This window comes from Sus scrofa, chromosome 6 (assembly GCF_000003025.6).
Source record: "Sus scrofa isolate TJ Tabasco breed Duroc chromosome 6, Sscrofa11.1, whole genome shotgun sequence".
Classification (NCBI taxonomy): Eukaryota; Metazoa; Chordata; class Mammalia; order Artiodactyla; family Suidae; genus Sus; species Sus scrofa.
Window position 1 is genome coordinate 97,230,505 of NC_010448.4, and position 21,321 is coordinate 97,251,825.

At 54.5% G+C, this 21,321-nt stretch overlaps 2 protein-coding genes across 2 annotated transcripts in view; one reads left to right on the top strand and one right to left on the bottom strand.

The window, feature by feature from the left end:
• AFG3L2 (AFG3 like matrix AAA peptidase subunit 2) overlaps positions 1-4,073 on the top strand; it is a 33,688-nt gene extending 29,615 nt beyond the window's left edge. Inside the window, 1 exon segment of the mRNA XM_021096024.1 lies at positions 702-4,073. Within this exon segment, the coding sequence (XP_020951683.1) occupies positions 702-944 (243 nt within the window). The 3' untranslated portion in view covers positions 945-4,073.
• Positions 3,135-10,188, bottom strand: TUBB6 (tubulin beta 6 class V). The gene is given in 5 exon segments (XM_021096031.1): positions 3,135-3,708; positions 3,710-4,596; positions 8,055-8,165; positions 9,646-9,754; positions 10,040-10,188. Coding segments are annotated over 5 exon segments (1,341 nt in total). The 5' UTR covers positions 10,097-10,188; the 3' UTR covers positions 3,135-3,531.

Genomic DNA, 21,321 nt, shown 5'->3' on the forward strand with positions numbered 1-21,321 from the left:
GTCGAATTTCTAAGTAGGGTGTTACCTGGTTTACTTGAGGCACCAAGCTACTCTGTGAGACCCATTTACAGTTTGACCTGCATGGACACGTCACTCACGTCCACACTTGTTACACACCTGCCACCTGTGGAGGTCGTGCTGCAGGAGCATTAGTGTCCTTTTCCGTGGCAGCGTGTCGTGTCAGATTTGTGCTTCAGCCAGAGACCGAAACTTGGAGATGTGTATTTCCGTTAACCTCCTGCTCATTCTCTGTGTACCTCATTGCTCTTTATTTTTTTCCACCACCCTTGAGGATTTCCTGCTCACCCTGTTTTCGTCCTTTACCCCCCGTCCATCCCCAGCCACTCATGTCACTTCCTTGAGTGTCCTCCAAGAATTTCCTGATGTTGGATGAGCACGCAGAGCTCTTCCCCTCCTGAGAAGGCAGGTGTGGCGGTGTCCTCCTCAAGGACGTCGCTCCGCAGTATCTGGGGGACAGCCTCCTGCTCTCCACCACAGCGCAATCGCTCCTGCATGGACACGTGCCCTCCTGGGGTCTCAGGTTTTTCCAGTTCTTTTGCACGTCTTGTTTTAAAATTATGTGACCATGAATATCTCCCTTCGGTGCTTAGATCCTTTGTTGGAAGGGGGTGAATAAAAACGTTATGAGCTTTGAGAGACGTTGCTGGGTAACTGTTTAACCACAGCTGTTCACCTTCCAGGTTGCTCTGCTGTTATTAGAAAAAGAAGTATTAGACAAGAATAACATGGTTGAACTTTTGGGCCCCAGACCATTTGCAGAAAAATCTACATACGAAGAGTTTGTGGAAGGCACGGGCAGCCTGGATGAGGACACATCACTCCCAGAGGGCCTGAAGGACTGGAACAGGGAGCGGGAGGGCAGCGGGGAGGAACCCGCGGGCGAGAAGGTCGCCAGCCAGGTCCAGGGGGCCAGCCCCTCGTAGCTCGTGGATCACAGGATCCCAGCTCTGGCTTCTCGAGGCGTGCTCTACGAGTCCCTCTCAGCCAGCTGCCGGCCCAGAGGACAGCAGAGAGGAGGGCCTCAGCCAGCCCTGGGGTGGGGAGCACAGGTCCTACGCCCCTGCTGCTCCTCCTCCCTGGCGTGATGCAGCGCGTGGGGCATGGACTCTGGAGCTGCCAGCGTGGAAGGGGGGTGTTCTCCCGCCACCCCCTCTTCACTCCCACTGCCCTTCAGAGCTTCCCTCTGCGACAGCTGTGAAATTAAATTGGAGTCCTGATAAGAGTATTTTCATTTGATTTAATATTTTTTAAGATTGAATCCAGGCCACATGTTGCTATTTTGTGATGGAATGGTTTCTATAGAGAGCTGTAACATATTTAAAACTATGAATGTATTATGTAAATACGGCTTCTTTATGTCAAAAATAAAGTGTCATCACTGCACTTTTTCCTTCTGAAGACACAAAGGATCACTGATAATGCTTGAGATACTTTCGGAAAGCATAATGGAAAGGATTTAAATACTGCTTTTTCGAGAGGAGTCCTTCAAGGCTCAGGCTTGTGTATTCTCTTCAGCTCCCACAAGAGGCCTAGTAGCTTCAGGATTTGTCCGAGGGGTGAACTCCAGATGTGAAGTGTGTTGGCACCACATGAGTTGGTGACTCTGGGGGCAGTGGCATCAGTGTGTGTCCTCACTTGGCCAGTCGGTCACGTGTGGGTCTCAGGTGGCTGTGTAGCCATAGCGGATCCGGTGGGCTCTCCACACCATCCCTGGATTACAGAGAAAGACACGGCCACTAAGCTGGGGGCCCACACCCCCGATCTTTGTGAGGCCCAGGCCAGGTGGGAATCAGAAGCTTGCTGTAATATCTAGATTATGTTGTGCTGTGGTTCCAGAAAAATCTACAGTGGTGCAAACCCAGGTCAGGACTCGGCAAAAGGTGGCGCGAGGCAGATGAATTAAGTTCTCAGATGCCGTTACCTTGACTTGAGACCCCAAATGTTCTTGCATTTTTAATACCTTTTTAGTGGCCTCCTTTAGTGTTATTCCAACTTGCTTGTGTGTCTTTGGTGCAGATAAGGATGCTGTGGGCATTGACTTGTCAGACTTAAGCACAGAACAGGGTGGCATCCCTGGAGGAGCACTGGGCTGATGGCATGTCAGGGGGCCAGGCTGGGCCCTTCTATCCTGGGACCACTCTTCCAGACTCCCCTGGCCAGGTCACAGAAGCAGCTGTTTGGACCCTACTAGTGGCATGACAGGAGCCCAGGAGCCCTGTACCTGCCTCCCTCCCAGCATGCTGAGGGCAGCTGCTGTGTGAAGCCCACAGATGAGGAGGGGCCGCATGTGCTGTCCTGCCTGGGCTCCTGGGTGGTGGCAGCACAGGTTGGGTCCGACTTGGGGCTACGCTGACCACTGGTCAGATGTGGCCCACATCTCTCCTGCACTGCATAAGGCCCTCCATGGCCCGTAGCCAGTGTGTGTATATGAGCATGTTGGGGCCTGACTAGGGCCTGGCCTTCAGCAGGCACTCAGGGCACCTGTCCCCTCCAAGGCCCAGCAGACCTAGCGAGTGTCCAGCTTAGGGGGTGATGGTGATGCCTTCCAGGGAGGAAGCAGCCCAACAGAACCTCGGTGACCACCATGTCTGCATATCACCCCTTGGAGGTGATCTGGCCCCTTAGGGAGTATAGCTCATTACAGACACCAGGAAGTGGGATCTGTTACTCAGGAAAGAGCCCCTCCCCTCCAACACCCAAGGAAGCAGGCTGCTCCTAGAGCTGGCCCAGCCTGGCCCCCCACCCACCTGGAACTTGTGTGTCCTCCAGCTTTGGCCAGAATCCTGAAGGTTGTATTCTGTGGCTCCTCCTGCAAACTGCAGCTGACCCTCGGCCCAGCTGTTTGCAAAGGTGTTTGGGAAGGCCGAGCGCACTAGCCCCAGGCCAGATGCAGGAGATGAAAGACTTCACAGGAGTGTAAGTGCTGGTCACAAATGGGGACGTGGGCTTTTATTTGTGGGTACACTCCTTTCCCGGAGGAGCGATCTGGCCTGCCGTTAAAGACTCTCAGGCCAGCCTGAGCACCTCCAGTTGAAGAGAAGCCCCTCCCTGAGTGGAATGAGCTGTGGGGGGTGGGGAAGGATTGTGGGGTAAGCAGGGACTGGAAGAGACTAGGGAGCAGTTAGGGTTTTATTGTGATAGGTCATTTCCAGGGTCAGTGCTGCCATCAGCTAGGAGGCAGGACCTCCAGCCTCAGGCATCATCATGGGATGAAAACATGCTATTTCTAACCCTGCTTCACAGACATGTGGGAGACGTACAGAGATGCGGCTGATGTATTTAGCCCTTCAGCCCGTTAGTTCCCTCCAGTCCTCTCGAACCTGGTGGGAGTGCCAGTTCCCTGCTCTTCTGACATCCCCCATCTCAGATGACTAACAGGACAGTCTCGCTGTCTCTGTGCAGGGCCTGTCCCCACACACTCAGACAGGGCCCCACTGGGCGGCTGGGAGGTCCAGACACACCCACGTTGAAGGACATCTGAGCCGTGGCGTCTGAGGCAGGGACGCGCCTCTACTCATTGACCTCCTCCTCGTCGTCCTCAAAAGCTTCCTCGCCCTCGTCAGCCGTGGCGTCCTGGTACTGCTGGTACTCGGACACCAGGTCGTTCATGTTGCTCTCAGCCTCGGTGAACTCCATCTCGTCCATGCCCTCGCCCGTGAACCAGTGCAGGAAGGCCTTGCGCCGGAAACATGGCCGAGAACTGCTCTGAGATGCGCTTGAACAGCTCCTGGATGGCTGTGCTGTTGCCAATGAAGGTGGCAGCCATCTTCAGGCCACATGGCGGGATGTCGCACACGGCCACCTTCACATTGTTGGGGATCCACTCCACGAAGTAGCTGCTGTTCTTGTTCTGGATGGCCAGCATCTGCTCGTCCACCTCCTTCATGGACATGGGGCCCCTGAAGACAGTGGCCACGGTCAGGTAGCGGCCGTGGCGAGGGTCGCAGGCGGCCATCATGTTCTTGGCATCGAACATCTGCTGGGTGAGCTCTGGCACTGTCAGGGCGCGGTACTGCTGGCTGCCCCGGGCGGTTAGCGGCGCGAAGCCGGGCATGAAGAAGTGCAGGCGTGGGAAGGGGACCATGTTCACAGCCAGCTTGCGCAGGTCAGCGTTGAGCTGGCCTGGAAAGCGCAGGGAGGTGGTGACCCCACTCATGGTGGCCGACACCAGGTGGTTGAGGTCCCCGTAGGTAGGCGTGGTCAGCTTCAGGGTGCGGAAGCAGATGTCATACAGGGCCTCGTTGTCGATGCAGTAGGTCTCATCCGTGTTCTCCACCAGCTGGTGCACGGACAGCGTGGCGTTGTAGGGCTCGACCACCGTGTCTGACACCTTGGGTGAGGGCATGACGCTGAAGGTGTTCATGATGCGATCAGGGAACTCCTCTCGGATCTTGCTGATGAGCAAGGTGCCCATCCCGGAGCCTGTGCCACCGCCCAGCGAGTGGGTGAGCTGGAAGCCCTGCAGGCAGTCGCAGTGCTCGCTCTCCTTCCGCACCACATCCAGGACTGAGTCCATCAGCTCCGCACCCTCCGTGTAGTGGCCCTTGGCCCAGTTGTTGCCAGCACCAGTCTGTCCTGGGATAAAGCAAGAGGTGGACGCAATTCAAACAGGGCTGCAGGGTGGAGCCACACTCCGCATGTTTAAAACAGTGACGGAAAAGATGTATCAGGAAGCGTTTAGATGATACAGTGCTGCACGCTCACGAGGCAACATAATGTACAGCCAAGTGGTAGGCTGTTTAGCAAGCAAGGAGGGCTATTTAATGCTCTTATATGTCTTCAATACATAGGTGTATTATGTGTGTATATCAAATCTGGTTTTGAAACAAAGAATGTGTTACCAAAAAAAAAAAAAAAAAAAAAAATAAATCCATCAGCTTCCTTGGCAAACTCCCTACATGTGGAACAAAAGAGACCACTGTGGCCCCACTGCTGAAGCTGACAATGGCAGGGACTTGGCTGGTCAGGAGGACACAGAAAATAAGAGGCACAGAGGCACCAGGGCCAGTCTATCCTGTGGGGCAAGGCACTGCTGGCACCACACCGAGTAGACTTCTCCCCACTTAACACCAAACTGGTGGCAACAATTCACCCCCCCCACCCCCACCCCCAGACCAGCTTCACGTGATGTCACACACTGATGTGGGAAACTGAGCTGGGAGCAGCAACACAGCCAGGGCTACCCCTTGAGACCCTCCTAGCTCCACATCAGGCAGAAGGCTGTGGGTGCCTGGGAGTGGGGCCAGTGATTCTGTAGTTTGCGGGGGTGGGAGGCACAATGTCTCTAGACCTTGCATAGTATTTATCAATGCTAAACCCTGTGGTGTCACGTTCAAGTTCAAGTCTGTAAAACAAGAACAACGGAAATTGTGTGATTCTTCAGTAAGTTTAAGATGCACTGACTGGGAGTTCCCGTCGTGGTGCAGTGGTTAACGAATCCAACTAGGAACCTTGAGGTTGCGGGTTTGGTCCCTGCCCTTGCTCAGTGGGTTAACGATCCGGCGTTGCCGTGAGCTGTGGTGTAGGTTGCAGACGCGGCTTGGATCCTGCGTTGCTGTGGCTCTGGCGTAGGCCGGTGACTACAGCTCCGATTCGACCCCTAGCCTGGGAACCTCCATATGCTGCAGAAGCAGCCCAAAGAAATAGCAAAAAAAAAAAAAAAAAAAAAAAAAAAACGAATCCGACTAGGAACCATGAGGCTGCGGGTTCGGTCCCTGGCCTTGCTCAGCGGGTTAAGGATCCAGCGTTGTTGTAGGTGCAGACGCGGCTCGGATCCCGTGTTGCTGTGGCTCTGGCATAGGCTGGTGGCTACAGCTCCGATTCGACCCCTAGCCTGGGAACCTCCATATGCCGTGGGAGTGGCCCAAGAAATAGCAAAAAAGACAAAAAAAAAGATGCATTGACTGTTAGTGCTTCTTATACCAAGGGAATCACTTCTGAGGCATCTAAAGGATTCCTGAACATCAGTAAGAACAGCAGCTTTTAGGAAGGACAGAAAACTGGTCCAGGGAGGGGACTGCAAACAACGCAAATAGCGAGGCATGCTCCCCAGAAGGGAAATGCACCCTAAACAAGGAGACTCCACCCCTCCTCCCCATGACCTGAGAGAGCTCAAGAAGCTTGCTAAGACCACACAGGCCAAGGTCTGGGGCAAGGCCCCTCCACATTGGAGTGATTGGGGGCACAGCATCCAGGACAGGCAAATCGGCGACCTCATCAAAGTTGGTACCACGGACCCAGCAGCTCCACCCACAGCGTGCAAAATGACAGGTTGACAGGTGCTGCCCAAGGCACAGTCTGTACAGTGAAGGAAAGGAAGGACTGAAACAGCCAAGAACAGAGGGCCGAGAAGTCCAAGAGGGGCATCGACGCAAAGGGGTGCCAAGCGGCAGACTCAGGACTGTTCTGAGGGCAGCCTGGAGTCCTACAAGGCCTGTGACCCTCAGGGGCGTTTCCTTGTCCAGGAGGTGAGTTCTCATCAAGACTCCCCCTCCCTCCCCAGGCAGCTGGCCGCTCTCTCTGGCTCTCTCTCGCTCTCTCTCTCTGGCTCGCTCTCGGCCGCGCTCTCTCTCTCTCTCTCTCTCTCTCTCTCTCTCTCTCTCTCTCTCTCTCTCTCTCTCTCTCTCTCTCGTGAGTCTGGAAACTGTCACTATCCTGCCACACCCCTCCTCTCCCTACCATCCCCACCAGGCCAGCAGGCAGTAGAGCTCAGGGCTCACACACCTCTACACCTGCACAGAGCACAGGAATGACCTCACTGAGCAGCGTGGACCGCAGGGGACATGCAGCCACGGTCAGCGGAGCCCCTCTGCTCCAGGTGCGGACCTGGCCTTGATCTCCTCCCCTCCATCCAGCTTGTACTGTTCACCTGACCTCCTCCATGTTTACAGCACAATCAGCCATGACATTTTCTCAGCTCTTGACAAAAGGAGGAAGCTGAAGGCTTCTGAAAATATTTTGCCAGCGTCTCATAGCAATAGATGTTCCCAGTTAAATATTTGGAGGTCAGGAGTTGAACATCTTCCACAATGAGAGGTTGGGACATTAACCAGTGGCTCCAGATTGTAGGAAATGAGGCTGCAAGGGATCCCCAGGACCTCTGAGCTTGCCCCCTGGTTCACCTCCAGCTCATACTGGGTGTGAGATATGTCTCAGGGCCATGTGTGCCCTGGCTCCCTTCCAGCCCTGAATCTGGAAGAGAAACTCATAGCTGCACAGAGAGGGGTGGGGTTCATCCTCCTGGTGCTATGTTTTGTCCCACAAAAAAACTCTCTCCCTGTAATAGGCGTGACTGCTATGCAATCAGCAATCTGGGTGTGTTTTATTTTGTTTTTTGAGTATGTTCATGTTTAAAACTCAAATTCAGAGAACTTTCACTTTTAAAATTGTGGTTACTTCACGTCAGTGTTTTTTTAAAAACCACTTCAAACTATATCTGAAAATGGAGTGGCACTGGTTTATTTTAATTCACTAACTCTGAAGCCAATGCGATGAACCACCATCATTCACAAGCACCTCATGCTCTTTTATTAACTGGAGAATGACTTAAAAACAACAGCATACCAAAGTATGTTCAGACATTCTGGGTTTTCTCCATTCTCTTGGCAAAATGTGTTATTTTCTTAAAATTAACTAATAGTTAAAAATAGTGTCAGAGTTCCCGCTGTGGCACAATGGGACCCCTGGCCTGGCACAGTGGGTTAAGGATCTGGCGTTGCCACAGCTGCGGCACAGGTCACAACTGCAGCTCAGATCTGCTCCCTGGCCTCTGAACTCCAAATGCCATGGGGCAGCCGTTGAAATAAAAAAAGAAAAAAAGAACTCTCACTAATAAGCATTTCATTTAGAGAATCAAAGCACACTTTTCCCAAGGAGGTTGCTTTCCTTAAAGATGCCACCTGTGATGAGGCTGGGGTCTGCTGATTTCTATCCTAGGCTTTTCTACACCACGGGATGCTTTTAATCTTGCACACAGATTAGTTTGATGTTTAAAAAATAAGAAAGAAGAAGAAAGCAGGAAAGACAGAACCTACCGAAGATGAAGTTGTCCGGCCGGAAGAGCTGCCCAAAAGGCCCGGACCGCACACTGTCCATGGTGCCCGGCTCCAAGTCCACCAGGGCTGCCCTGGGCACGTATTTCTGAGCTGGAAGAAAACAGAGCCCCCCACGAGGGTCACTCCCTGATTCCTGGGGCAGTGTTCTTCCCAAAGCAAGTCCCACCAGCAGAGCTGCCTGGTATGTGTGAAGCAGGCCTTCTTAGCCCTGGGGGAAGGGAGCCTGGCCTGTCCAGGGAGGGAGCCAGCCCAGGAAAGTGCAGGATGGGAAGTGAAGTCTCCCCACTTCCTGCCGCCTGACTTTCCAGTTCTCTCCTGTGGGAAGTTCTCCTTTTCTAGTGCCATGAAAATAAACCTTACCTGTTGCAGAAAGCTGCGGCGCTGCACCTCTCACTCACACACATGCAAGTCTGAGCACCTGTCCCAGATGCATCCACGGGCTTTTTCCCGGGAGACTCTCTCATTTTTGGACATGTGTGGTCGTGTGGCACTTTCATCTGTAAGCACGTGCTCATGCCAACCCAGCAAGAAATGATGAGGTCAGTACGATTGCAATGGGCACTGCTCTGCAACTCCTGTCCTGCTATGCACACACCCAGACGGAAGAAAAGAGCCCACCAGGCAAGAGCCTGTACACTGGCCTTTTCTCATTGCCATCCAGGAACCTCACTGTCCACATCCTGCTGTTCCAGATCTTCTGTCATAGCTGTTTAATGAGCAAAGCCCAGTGATTTATGCATCCTGCTCTTCCCAGCTCTTATGTGGACAAGCAGCACAAAAAAAGTCATTATCTCTGGGGCTGCTGGCCCTGTCACTTTCTGGATGTTCTTTCAACGTCTTAATTTTTTTGTTGCTTTGGGAAAGGCGTGTCTCACTTTTATAAGAAACATTGTAACAGAAATAAACACATAACCACAATATATTTGTGGCTACCCAGCACCAGGGGACATTATTCTCAAACTTAGATAAACCACAGCCTGGAATTTTTACTAAACTACCCGACAGTGACCCAGAACTGTGTGTAGTCACAGTTTTCAGGGGATGTAGTCTTATTGGAGGTCTGCAAAGGGCCAGAAAAATCATTTGAGGGATTCACATTTTTAGCCAAAAATCTCTATTAAGAAATAAACTTCAAACTGGGAGGAAAAAAAGCAGGACCTGGTCTAGTAGTGACTAATCACTAGGTTGATTTCCCAGCACTAACGGTTCCGGTTTTGAGGAGCTCAGATCCCCGGGAGAGAACTATTTGAAGAGGCTATTTGAAATTAACCGACGCGGATTTCCCGCCCCAGGGCAGCGAGGGAGGAGCTGGCACCCTGAGCCATGGGCGCCCTGGGCCATCCGGAGGACTTTTCCACAGCAAACCGCCCTCGCGCCAGGCGCACCCGGATGGGAGCGGGGAGGGGATGGCCGGACCCTGGGTGGGGAGGAGTGGGGTATGGCCGAGGTTCCCAGAGGGGATGGCCGGGGGGAGGGAGGGTGTTGCCGGGGTCCAGGGAGATGGCCGGGGACCCAGGGTGATGGCGGGGGTCGGGGCGGGGGAAGGGTGGGGTCGCGCCGCGCCACTCACACGATGACTCATTGTAGTAGACGTTGATTCTCTCCAGTTGGAGCGCGGAGTCACCCACGTAGCCGCCGGCCGGGTCGATGCCATGTTCATCGCTAATCACTTCCCAAAACTAGCAAAAGGCGGGGCGGGAGACAGACACTCAGCCCAGGACCCGGCGCCCGCAGCTCCCCCAGGGCCGGCCCAGCAGGCGGGGCGCGGGGAGCCACAGGCGAATTCCAGGCGCGTTTGTAACTCGGGCGGCTGCTCCCTGCGCCGGAGCTCAGGGAGTGCATGCAGCTGGGGTCCCGCGGTGACGCCCCTTCCTCCGCGCCGGTCCTCCTGCGCAGCCCTGGCCCGAGGGGGTAGGGACGCGGGCCGCCCACCCTCAAGAAAGCCCAGCCCGGCCCGCGCCCACCTTGGTGCCGATCTGATTCCCGCACTGGCCCGCCTGGATGTGCACGATCTCCCTCATGGCGCGCTCGACGCTCGCTGCTCCGACGGCGCGGCGACTGGGGGCTCCGCGGCTCCGAGTTCTCCACCCAGCGCCGGCCGCCCCTCCCCGGCCCTTCCCCAGCCGCCCCGGCCAATGGCCGCGGCCCGCCACCCCGGGCCGCGCCCCCTCCGCCCCTGCCGGCTGCGAGCCCTCCACAGTCTCCCCCGCCCGGCTAGGTCTTCCCCACCCCACCCGCGTCGCCCCCTCGCCCCCGCGGTCCTAGCGCCCTCCCCTTGTCACCCTGGGCCCCCTAGCAGTCCCCGTTCCTCCCTCCGCTCCTCCCTGCCTCTGCTCACCGCCCCCGGGCCTCTCTCCCCGGCACCCCGCCGCCAGCGCGCCCTGGGCTCCCCCTCCCCGGACCGTCCTCCAGGGGCCACCTCGAGCCCGCGCGGTCACAGAAGGGAGAGAAGACCCGGGAGTGAAGGGCTCCCCCCACCCCCAACACGGAAATCGGGCCGGGAAAGAGCCGATCCCTGGAGTGCCCACCCGAGCAGGTCGGGCCGGAGACGCGGCGGGCGGCTGAAGGGAAGGCTGGTGCCCCCCCCACCCCCCCGCCGACTCGTGCTGCACCTGGGAGCGAGTCTGGAGCGCCCCGGCTCTGAAGTCTAGGGGCTGCGGTCCTGCTGAGCCGATGGGGGCCGGCGGGCCCACCCCGAACCGCCCTGCGTAGGTTTCGGGACCGCAGGTCAGGGAGTCCGCACAACCCCGCCGCCCCGCGAGTTCAAGCCCAGATAGTCTCAGGACTGTGTGGGACACGAGAGTGAACTTTTTCGGGGTGATTCTGACCTCTGCCCCCCAACTCAGCCACGGACACGGGGCTTTTTACCCTCCCTCCTGCCTCTCCGTCTGGAAACACAGGGCCATTCGGTTCTGGCGACCTCAAACCGTTTGTGATGGAGTTTGGTTAAAGTGGACACATGGCTGGATCACACACACGTCTACACAGCCTCTCCATCCGGAGTCTGGGAGGAAAAGCGCTTTGTTGGCCGAGAGTGCGCAGGGGCCTGGGCTCTCCTCTGGCTTCCCTCCTCTGGTCCACCGCTGGGTTGGAGAACCCCTTCTTCTGTTGGGAGGGAGGTGTGGACGCGCACGACTTGTGTATGGACAAGTGCAAAGCTGGAGGAGTGAGAAAACTTTAATCCTACGGAGGCCGGAGCTCGCAGGTCTGCTCTTCCGCCAAGGGATGAGCCAGGATTCCCTGCAGAAGGAGCTGAGCCCTCTCCGGCCGGAGACCACTCCGCTGGCGGAAGCTTGGTTCCCTAATTCCTTTACCAGGTGCAGCCCTGACTCTCCGAGCTCCACCCTCCCCTGCCCCAGTGTTTGCCCGCAGCCCCAACCGCAGGTAAAGTCTGCACCGCTCGCGCGGCCCTCTGGGTTCTGAGTCCTCCTCCGCCTTCAGTCACCCCTCTCCCCCCGGCCTACCCTGGGACTGCTGCCGGCCTCCCCCCTGAGCCCCTCCCCACACACACCCCTCTGCGTCCTTATGCCTCAGGGGAGTCAAGGTGTCAAGGTCACTTCTGGGCTTGAATGAGGCTCTGGGGAGCAAGAGTCTCCCTCTGGGCAGTCAAGGGTGATGGAAGGGAATGACGCCTGTTGAGTCAGGGAAACGCAGGTTTTAGGTTCAGGCTCTGTTTCCATTTAGCTCCGTGTTACCTCAAATCCCCTTTAAAACGAAAGGATTGTACTGGGGGCGTCCCGGCACCTCCCCTCTGCGTTCATGACGGTTCCCCCACCCCCTGAAGCTTCAGGTCAGGAGACTCAGGAAGCGTCTGAGTCCCCACGCCTGCAGAGTGGAAATGACCTTCCTTTGATGGGAAATGCCCCCAGTGGAAGCAGCCCTTCTGTAATTTGCAGAAGCAGTTTCCTTTTAGATTCTTGAAAATTCTGGGGAAATCCTAATGTGTGTGTAGTTTGAAAGAGGTGGAAAACTTAAAATTTTTTCTTCTGGGGTTTTTCAAATGTTCTCAATTTCAGGAATCAGTTTCTTTCACCTTAGGATCCCTGCCCACCCCACTCCCCCTGCAGCAGCACTGCTTCTCTGCCCTCCTGTAGGTCCATGCAGAGCATGTGAGAGGGCCACAGTCCCCGGGGCTCCCAGATCCTGACCCGAGCTGACCCAGCTTCCCCCAGCTTCTGTTTTCTGACCTCAGCACTTTTACTGAGCCTGCATGTTGCCATTGTTCAATTTAATTATTGACTCCAAGGAAATGCTCCCTTTCTCCATGTGCCGGTGCTGAGGCTGGTGTGGGAGTAGAGGGCCTGTGTTTTCTGGAAGAGCCTTTCCTCAGCTCTGGTCACCCCAGTCCCTGTGGAATAAGCGCTATGTGGTTTAAAGAAAGGTGTCCACATCCGCAGCCTCAGTGCTCTGCTATTTCAAATGGCCACCTCTTCAAAGCCAGTCCTCGGATAGAATCTGAGTCTGCATGACTTGGGGCATCAGCATGGCCTTGGGGACACTGCTGTAACCTGAATTCCATGCAGGGAGCTGATTTACTAGGGATTCCGATGGATGATCTCTGTTGGCTGGCACCCCAACTTTTCACTCAAGCACCACGAGACTGGAGGGTGAAGGTGACCAGGACTCAGAGCTGGAGGCTTCTGTACAGAACCTGCATGACAACCCTTCAAGGTAGGTGTCCTCACAGCTGTGGCAGGTGGGAGTGACAGGGTCCCATCTCTGGTTTAGGCCTGTCCTTCCTACTGATGGGGCCTGAACCAGAGCCCACACAGGCTGGACCCAGCAGCTGCAAGTCCAGATGCAGAAACCACAGAGCAAACATTCCATCCTCCTACCTTAAAGACACACCTTTGTGGAGTTCCTGTCGTGGCGCAGTGGTTAACGAATCCGACTAGGAACCATGAGGTTGCAGGTTCAGTCCCTGCCCTTGCTCAGTGGGTTAACGATCCGGCGTTGCCGTGAGCTGTGGTGTAGGTCGCAGACGCGACTCGGATCCCGCGTTGCTGTGGCTCTGGCGTAGGCTGGCGGCTACAGCTCCGATTGGACCCCTAGCCTGGGAACCTCCATATGCCACGGGAGCGGCCCAAGAAATAGCAAAAAGACAAAAAAAAAAAAAAAAAAAAAAGACACAGCTTTGTATCTGCAGAGCCAACTTCTGACATGGGCTTCTCAGATCCCTGGGGTCTGCCTCACCGGTGGCAGTAGGGGGGCTGGCCTCCCTTTCACCTTCCAGTTCTGGTGCTCCTAGGTCACTATCACCAGTGGGAGGAGGGGGCCCTGAGGTAGGTTCAGGGGTGTTTAGGCAGGGAGTCCTGAAGTCCTGGTGTGCGGGCAGGGGGTGGGCCCTGCAGGGGGTGCCACGCAGGGCAGGTCTGGGTGAGGACTGACCTCCTGTCTGGATCTGCCCGCAGCCCCTCGCCCTCACCCACTTCCTCCATAGTCACCATGTGGAGGAAGGGTCCAGAGCCACTGCCAGCTATGGGTCCTGGTGTGGAAAAGCCCTCACAGCTAGGGGAGGACCCTCACTGCTCCCTGGCCATGTCTGAAATGCAGGGGACAGAGGAGGTAGGGTCCCTCTTCTTCTCTCCAAATGCTGCGGGGGAAGGACCCGAGGGACCAAGCTAGGCTCTAGGACCAGGCTGGTGATGGCCACATGTGGCCGTATTTTGGCTAAACCCCCAGGTTTTGACAGCTATAATGACTTGGGACATTGTGCTTTTATGCAATGTGACTCTTGGTGGACAGAGGGCAGTCTTGGGGAAAGGGTGGCCATCCCCTGTGCCCCATGTGGGAGGGGCAGCTCACACAGGCTGGAGGTGACTTGGGAGGGGTGGGCCCTGTGGGCATTGCACCCCCATTCCAAGGACCATGACAGACTTTCAGCTCTCCTGTTGCCAAGGTGAGCCAGCTCTGGCTACAACCGGGGATGAGCAAAAAGCAGTCACTGATGGCCACAGCGCCGAGCTAATGCTAGTAAATCAAATGTGTGACGGTTGTGATCTGATCATGGAATGCGGCAAAATGTCTCACCTGTCACTGATTCAGTGGCTTCCCCAGCCCAGCTCTCTGCGTTTGTGATTTTCCCAGGCGTGGTGTCGGCTCCGGCCCTGACCACATCCTCTGATACTTGACCAGTGTGCCCATCTTCAGCTTGTTCCAGAAGGAAGGGCCCTGAACCAGGTGACAAAACCTGGGGTCTAGTCCCCAGCAAACCCCTGACAAGCTGTGTGACCCCCTGAGCCCGTTTCTTCCTCTATAGCACGAGGGGTTTCAGACCCTCCAGCCCAGGCTGGCTGCACGCCAATGCCCGTGGCCCTCGCCTGGCCCCTGGTGGACACGCCAGGCTCCCTTGCCCTGTCCCTTGTCTGGAACACGTGGCAGCCTGTGTGTGCTGGGGGCAAAGTCAGCCAGGAGTGTGGAGGGGACGCGGGTGCTGGATGGGGCTGGGGTCTTTGGCTCTGGAGAGTCCCCATCAGAGGCTGAGGTGGAGGAAGAAGGTGAAGAGGCCCGCCTTTATGAGGATTTTTTTTAATGGAAGTAGTTGTGTTGATTTCTGCTGTACAGTAAAGCAATTCAGTTATATATATATTCTTTTTTTCATATTCTTTGCCTTTATGGTTTAATCACAGGATATTGAGTACAGTTCCTTGTGCTATACAGTAGGACCTTGTTGTTTCTCCAACCTATATATAATAGCTTACATCTTCTAACCCCAACTTCCAAACCACCCAACCCCCAACCTCCTCCCCTTTGGCACCCAAAAGTCTGTTTTCTGTGTCTGTGAGTCTATTTCTGTTTTGTAGATGTTTATTTGTGTCATACTTTATTTTATTTATTTTTTTTTTTTTTGTCTTTTTGCCATTTCTAGGGCCGCTCCAGCGGCACATGGAGGTTCCCAGGCTAGGGGTCAAATCGGAGCTGTAGCTGCCAGCCTACGCCAGAGCCACAGCAGTGCAGGATCCGAGCCACGTCTGCGACCTACACCACAGCTCACAGCAATGCAGGATCCTTAACCCACTGAGCAAGGCCAGGGATTGAACCCACAACCTCATGGTTCCTAGTCGGATTCGTTAACCACTGAGCCACAACGGGAACTCCATTTGTGTCATATTTTAGATTCCACATGTAAGTGATAGCATATGGTATTTGTCTTTCTGATTCACTTAGTGTGATAATTTCGACTGCATCCATGTTGCTGCAAATGGCATTATTTCATCATTTTTTGTGGCGGAGTAATATTCCATTGTAAATATGTACCACATCTTCTTTATCCATGCCTCTGTGGATGGACATTTAGGTTGCTTCCATGTATTGGCTTTTGTAAATAGTGCTGCTGTGATCGTAGGGGTGCATGTGTCTTTTTGAGTTAAGATTTTCTCCAGATCGATGGCCAGGAGTGGGATTGCTGGATCATATGGTAGTTCTATTTTTAGTTTTTTGAGGAACTCCATACTGTTTTCCACAGTGGTTGTACCCATTTACCCTCCCACCAATAGTGTAGGAGGGCTCTCTTTTCTCCAAACTCTCTCCAGCATTTATTGTTTGTAGATGTTTTAATTATGGTCTGATTGGTGTAAAGTGCTACCTAATAGTAGTTTTGATTTGCATTTCTCTAATAATTAGTTGAGCATCTTTTCATGTGTTTTTTTGGTTATCTATATGTCTTCTTTGGAGAAAGAAATGTCTATTTAGATCTTCTCCCCATTTTTTGAATGAGTTGAGTGTGTATTTTGGAGATGCATCCCTTGTCATTCGCATCATTTGCAAATTTTTTCTCCCATTCTGTGGGTTGTCTTTTCATTTTGTTTATGGTTTCTTTTGCTGTGCAAAAACTTTTAAGTTTAATTAGGTTAAAAATAATCTATATTATTTTTCCATTAAAAATTAAAGGAAGAGTTTTGCAAGATAAAAAGTTCTAGAGATCTGTACACAACATGAATGAACTGGACACCACTGAACTGAACACTTAAAAATGGCCACAATGGTGCATTTTAAAGTGATGTACTTTTTAGCACAATCTTTCAAAAGGGTGGGGGAAGAATAGGCAAGTTTCAGGAAAGTTGGAAAAGATTAAAAACTAACAATAGATAAAATCTAATCCCCAAAGACCATTAATTAATGAATAACACTTAGACACTTTTCCTGCTGTCCTCTCGCAGCTCTGATGCCCCCATCCCCAGGAAGGCCTTACAGACACCACAGGTCCAGGGAGGGGGACGCGATGGGGGGGGATATTCTCCCTTCGCGTTGGCCCAGCTCCCCTGGGCCCTTCATCTGCACCCTTGCATGAGGACTGTCCCCAATGGCTTCAGTGGAACGTCCTCTTGGGGATATTGGGCACATAGCTTGCTTGCTGAGAGAGGTCAGTGCTGCTGGGGCTCTGGGGTCAGGCAGGTGCACTGAGCTTGGCTCTCCCCACAGGGCTCGGGGCTGTAACTGCAGTCTTGCAGGATCCCCGGCAGCAGTGGTAGGAGTGTGAAGTTCCTCTCTTGGAGTCTGGCTCATACCCCATACGCATCTATCCGTCTGGATTGTAGAAGACAGCCTTGCTCACTTTAGCCCCTGGGGCTATAAAAAAATTAAGTCTGCATTAAGGAAAATAGAAAGTGACCTAGTGATGATGTATTTGGAAGGTAGGTTTGGGGGTGGGTATGATGGAAGAATTTATACTCAGCCACTTTTTGTTTAAAATTCTGCTGTGTCACAATAGGATTGGTGTTGTCCTGGGAGCACTGGTACTTGGGTTTGATTCCCTGCCCGGCACAGTGGGTTAAGGATCCGGTTTTGCCACAGTTGATGCTTAGGTTGAGACTGGGGCTCAGATCCAATCCCTGGCTCGGGAGCTCCATATGCCGTGGGCCGGCCAAAAGTGAAAAATAAAGAAGGAAAGAAAGAAATAAAAATAAAATAAAGTGTTGACCTAGTGAATAGAAGAAACAGCAAGTCGCATCCTTTAGTTGGGAAAGAGAAAGGAAGTCACGGGGAGAAAAGAGAAGATGGATAGAGGGGGAGACAGCACTGTGCTGAAATTCAGAGAAAATGCAATGTCTCTATGGGAACCGTGCCCAGGACCCTGTCCTGCTGGGAGCCTGCTGGCGGCGGCAGCCAGGAGAGCAGAACGACAAGATCAGGAGTGCTCCTGTTGTAGGATACCATTTGTGTGATTAAGGATGGCTCACTGAGGAGTTCCAATCGTGGCTCAGTGGTTAATGAATCCGACTAGGAACCATGAGGTTACAGGTTTCCATCCCTGTCCTTGCTCAGTGGGTTAAGGATCCGGTGTTGCCGTGAGCTGTAGTGTAGGTCGCAGATGCAGCTCGAATCCTGAGTTGCTGCGGCTCTGGTGTAGGCCAGCAGCTGCAGCTCTGAGTGGACCCCTAGCCTGGAAACCTCCATGTGCTTCGGGAGCAGCCCTAGAAAAGGCAAAAAAAAAAAAAAAGGATGGTTCATTGATTTATTCCCTCTTTTCTTCAACAGCTATGGAGTCCTGACTATGTTCTGGACACTCTTAGAAAAGCATGAAGGAGGCTGCCCGTGAGTGGGTGAGGGCAGGCTTGTGGAAACACGCTGAAGGAAGATTCAGCAGGGCCTGTCTGTGCAGGCAGAGCAGGCTCCCCAGGAAGGTCGGGAGGGCTGGCTGGACGCCTGGACCCACTGTACTCCTGACAAGCCTGACAAGATGTGAGATGCTCCGTCCAGGCCGCAAGGCTCACACAACTTCCAGCCTGTAGGGCAGAGAAGCTGCTGATGCACCCAGCCTGGGGCAGAGACCCAGACCTTGCAGTCAGCTAGGCTGAGCTGTGGCCCAGGGACCGGGAAGGTGTGGCTTCCTGGCTGTCCCGGCCCGCCTGGCCCGCCCGTCCATCCAGAGGTAGCTTCTAGCGCCCAGCTGGCGGTGAATCCCACCAGCATTTGCTGATAAATATGATTTAGGCTACAGCTGTGACCACTGATCAGTTATCGTCATCCTCCTCTGCCATATCATTTGTGGAAAAGATTCTATTTTGTGTGTCCCTGCTTGGATTCAGTTCAGTTGCTCTGCGTCACCCCCACCTGCAGGTGGAAAGCTCTGACTTGCCCTTTCTCTGGTCCTAGGTCCCTGTTGGATGTGACAGCACCGTGTGGGTGTGTCAGAGCTGAACTCTTGTCTTCGGCCCCCGTGTCTCTCCCAGCCACTCACTCGCCAGGCTTCCAGGGCCAGCTGTCTCAGTATTCCTTGTTCAGAGTTTTACCTCCTGGGCTGGATTACAGGTTCCTCGGGAGAGGCTAGACTTCCTATGTGTTGTCTGTAATCCTCAGCACAAGACTAAACATGCAGTTGCACTTGGTAAGCACTTGTGAATAAAGGAAACAGAGAGGCAGAATATTTGCGGATCCAAGGACTTTCCTTTTCTGAAAGGGGAACCCAGAATGCTATGATGGGAAATGAAGGAAACTGTAACAATGCCTCCCTAAACAAAGATGTTTCCACCAGGGTTTTTCAAAGTTCAGATGGTGCTTTTAAAAGAGAATCCTTCACAGCTGATTATGATTCACCAGGTATTTGCCTGAATTCCTTTCCTATCACTGCTCCCGCAGGACCAGTTAGGAATCGAGCTTTGCATCTGGTGGTGGTGGTGGTGGTGGTGGTGGTGGTGGGTGGCAGAGGGCAGGTGGGAAGGTGGCCAGCCTGCCTTCCCTCCTTGCAGCTCCTCTGGGGTGGACCGCGCTTGCATGCTGACAGTTGCTAGGAGAGCACCCAAGGTAAGATACGTTTGGACACAAAGCCCTGTGAACTCTTATTCCTCCTCCACAGGCAAACCCCGGGGCTATTTCCAGAGTCAAACGCATTTCAGCCAAGCCCACCCTCGCAGCTGTCTCAGCTGTTGTCAGGAATGTGGCCCCAGCTGGCCCAAGACTCAGCAAACATCCCTCCCCACCCACCCGCTAAGTACATGTGTGGCCAAGCCCCAGATATGGGCTGCGTGGCTCGCACCCCCACTCGGGGGAAACCGGGTGTCTCTGCATTTTCACAGGCAAGGAAGCCAAGTCAATCTGAATCACACAGTTAGACTCCACCCTCTTTGACTCTTTCAGTTCGGCCCGGGGTTCACAGGTGTGTGCTATATGGCTGTTGACAGCAGGTACAACCAGCAGGTTTTCCGAGGGCATTCACCTGGCTTAACCAAAGCCGCAGCCCTGCTGCCAGCCCCCAGATTCCTGAGCCAGGGACAGGCTGAGGGCTCTGTTTTGTCAGCAGCAGGATTGACTGGAAAGAGCTAACGAGGAGAACCCTTGTGTCCGATGTCATTCCAGGGACGGCCGGGGGTCAAGGCCTTTGCCCTTGTCAGGTAGGCGTGCCTGTTGCACCAGGTTCTGATGCTTCCTTGCTGGACGCAGCCCAGGGCCTCACCCAGGCCGCCCTTCCCACCCTCTCATCTGGCCTCCGCTCAACAGAACAGTTGGAAAGCTGGCACCTTGAGGCTCTGGCTATTTTTACGCGGCCACCTGCTTCCTGGACCAGGCCTGGGCTGCAGCAGGAGGCCTGAGGAATCCTACAGCAGGTGGGTGACGCCCAACAGCTGGGGACGCCCGCCCTGTCCTGACTGTTCTTGGGGTGCTGGAAATGTGGCCTGAGGACACGGGGAGGGAAGAAGGTGCCATTACCCATCACAGCTCTGAGCACCGGGCTCCTGGCTTCCTCTCCATCTAGGAAGCGCTGAGCCAGCCCTGCTTGGCCCATGCCAGGTCTGGGTGCTGGGCTGGAGTGGTGCCTGGTCTGTGGGTCTGATGCTATGGCCAGCCTCTGGCCTCACTGCAGTGGCGGGGGGACTGCATCCAGAGGGCCTTGGGTTCCAGCTGGTGATGAGGCCTGGGGTCCCTGCCACTGCCTGACTGAAAACTGCAGGAGCTAAGTCCAGTTCCTTTGCAGAAACTATGCTCATCCGAGGAACTGGTGTCCTGGAGAAGAAGGTGGCAGAAAGGAGAGGAACGTGTCCAAAGCTTTCTTGACATGGTTTTCTCATCACGCAGGAAGGGGAGTGGCACAAGAGGCCCTGAGTGGGGAGGACACCCTCAGATTTGAGGCCATGAGCACGTGGGGCCCAGGTGCCCGGAGAATGGCCACATCCTCCCAGGTCTCAGGATCAAGAAAAGTGGCTGGTTTGCCCCAGGTGGGCCGGGCTCGGGGGCAGCTCTGGGGTGGCTCTGCTCACCTCACCCCGCTGTGTGGGAAGGGGGAGAGAGAGGTGGGGAGGACCCTCCTTTGAGGACCCTTGTCTGGCAGAGCCGTGCGTGAGCGAAGCCCCAGCTGAGGAAGAGAGCAGGGTTGACACAGGGCTCTGCCTGCATCTGTAACCCTTTGCCACAAGAGCCTGTCTGATGTGGAATTCCTAATTCCCAGGTCACCTCATTCTAGTCCTCATTTCACAGATGGAGGAAGGGGAGTCTGTTCCAGGCCAGTGGTTTTAATCAGAGTCTATCTGTGGCCATGAAATAAGGGCCAAATATTAGAACATTTCTGCCCTCAGTTTGCACCAGGCCCATCTGGGGTTCCCTGCGCCTGAGTCCACAGTGGAGACGCTCCAGAACCCTCGGGGTGTGGAGCTGTGTCTGTGCCTCACGAAGGAGGCGTGGAGGCACACCCCCGAGCTCATGGGGATGGCCCCCCTTTCTGAGTTGTGATGCTGGAGGTCAGCCCACTGAGGGCGACAGAAAGATCTGGGCCCCTTGAAAGGGAGGAGACCAGCTGGGGACCACGGGCCCATGTGCAGGGGCGTTTTGGGGTGAGGCCAGTCCACTCCTGCTGACCTCGGGGACCCTCCCTTTTCTGGGCTGGCGGGTGAAACGTGGGTTGTAGGGAAACGGATTAGAACAGGCAAGGATCATGTTTGGGACCCAGGTCACCCCCAGGACCAGAGACAGGCGGCTGTAACTCCTTCCCTGAACTGAGCAAGAGGTGCAGCGGCCTGTCCCTGGTCCTGTAGGTACTTAATCCTGCTGTTTCTCCATCACCAAAGTCCACTGTACAGATGCCTCCCCTCTGCACAGCCTCCTCACCCCTGTGCTTTGCAGCCCAGAGGCCCTGTGATCTCCCTGTGACCTCGGTCCTGGCTACCCCCCAAATCATGGACACAGGGTTGGGGGGAGGCTGCAGTTCGTTCAGAAACCCGCAGACCCTAAGTGGTCCTTTTGAATGTTACCCCCCTTCCGCATTCTGCTCTTGCTTAATCCCCCTAAAGCACCCCTGGATGCAGTGAGAAAAGGG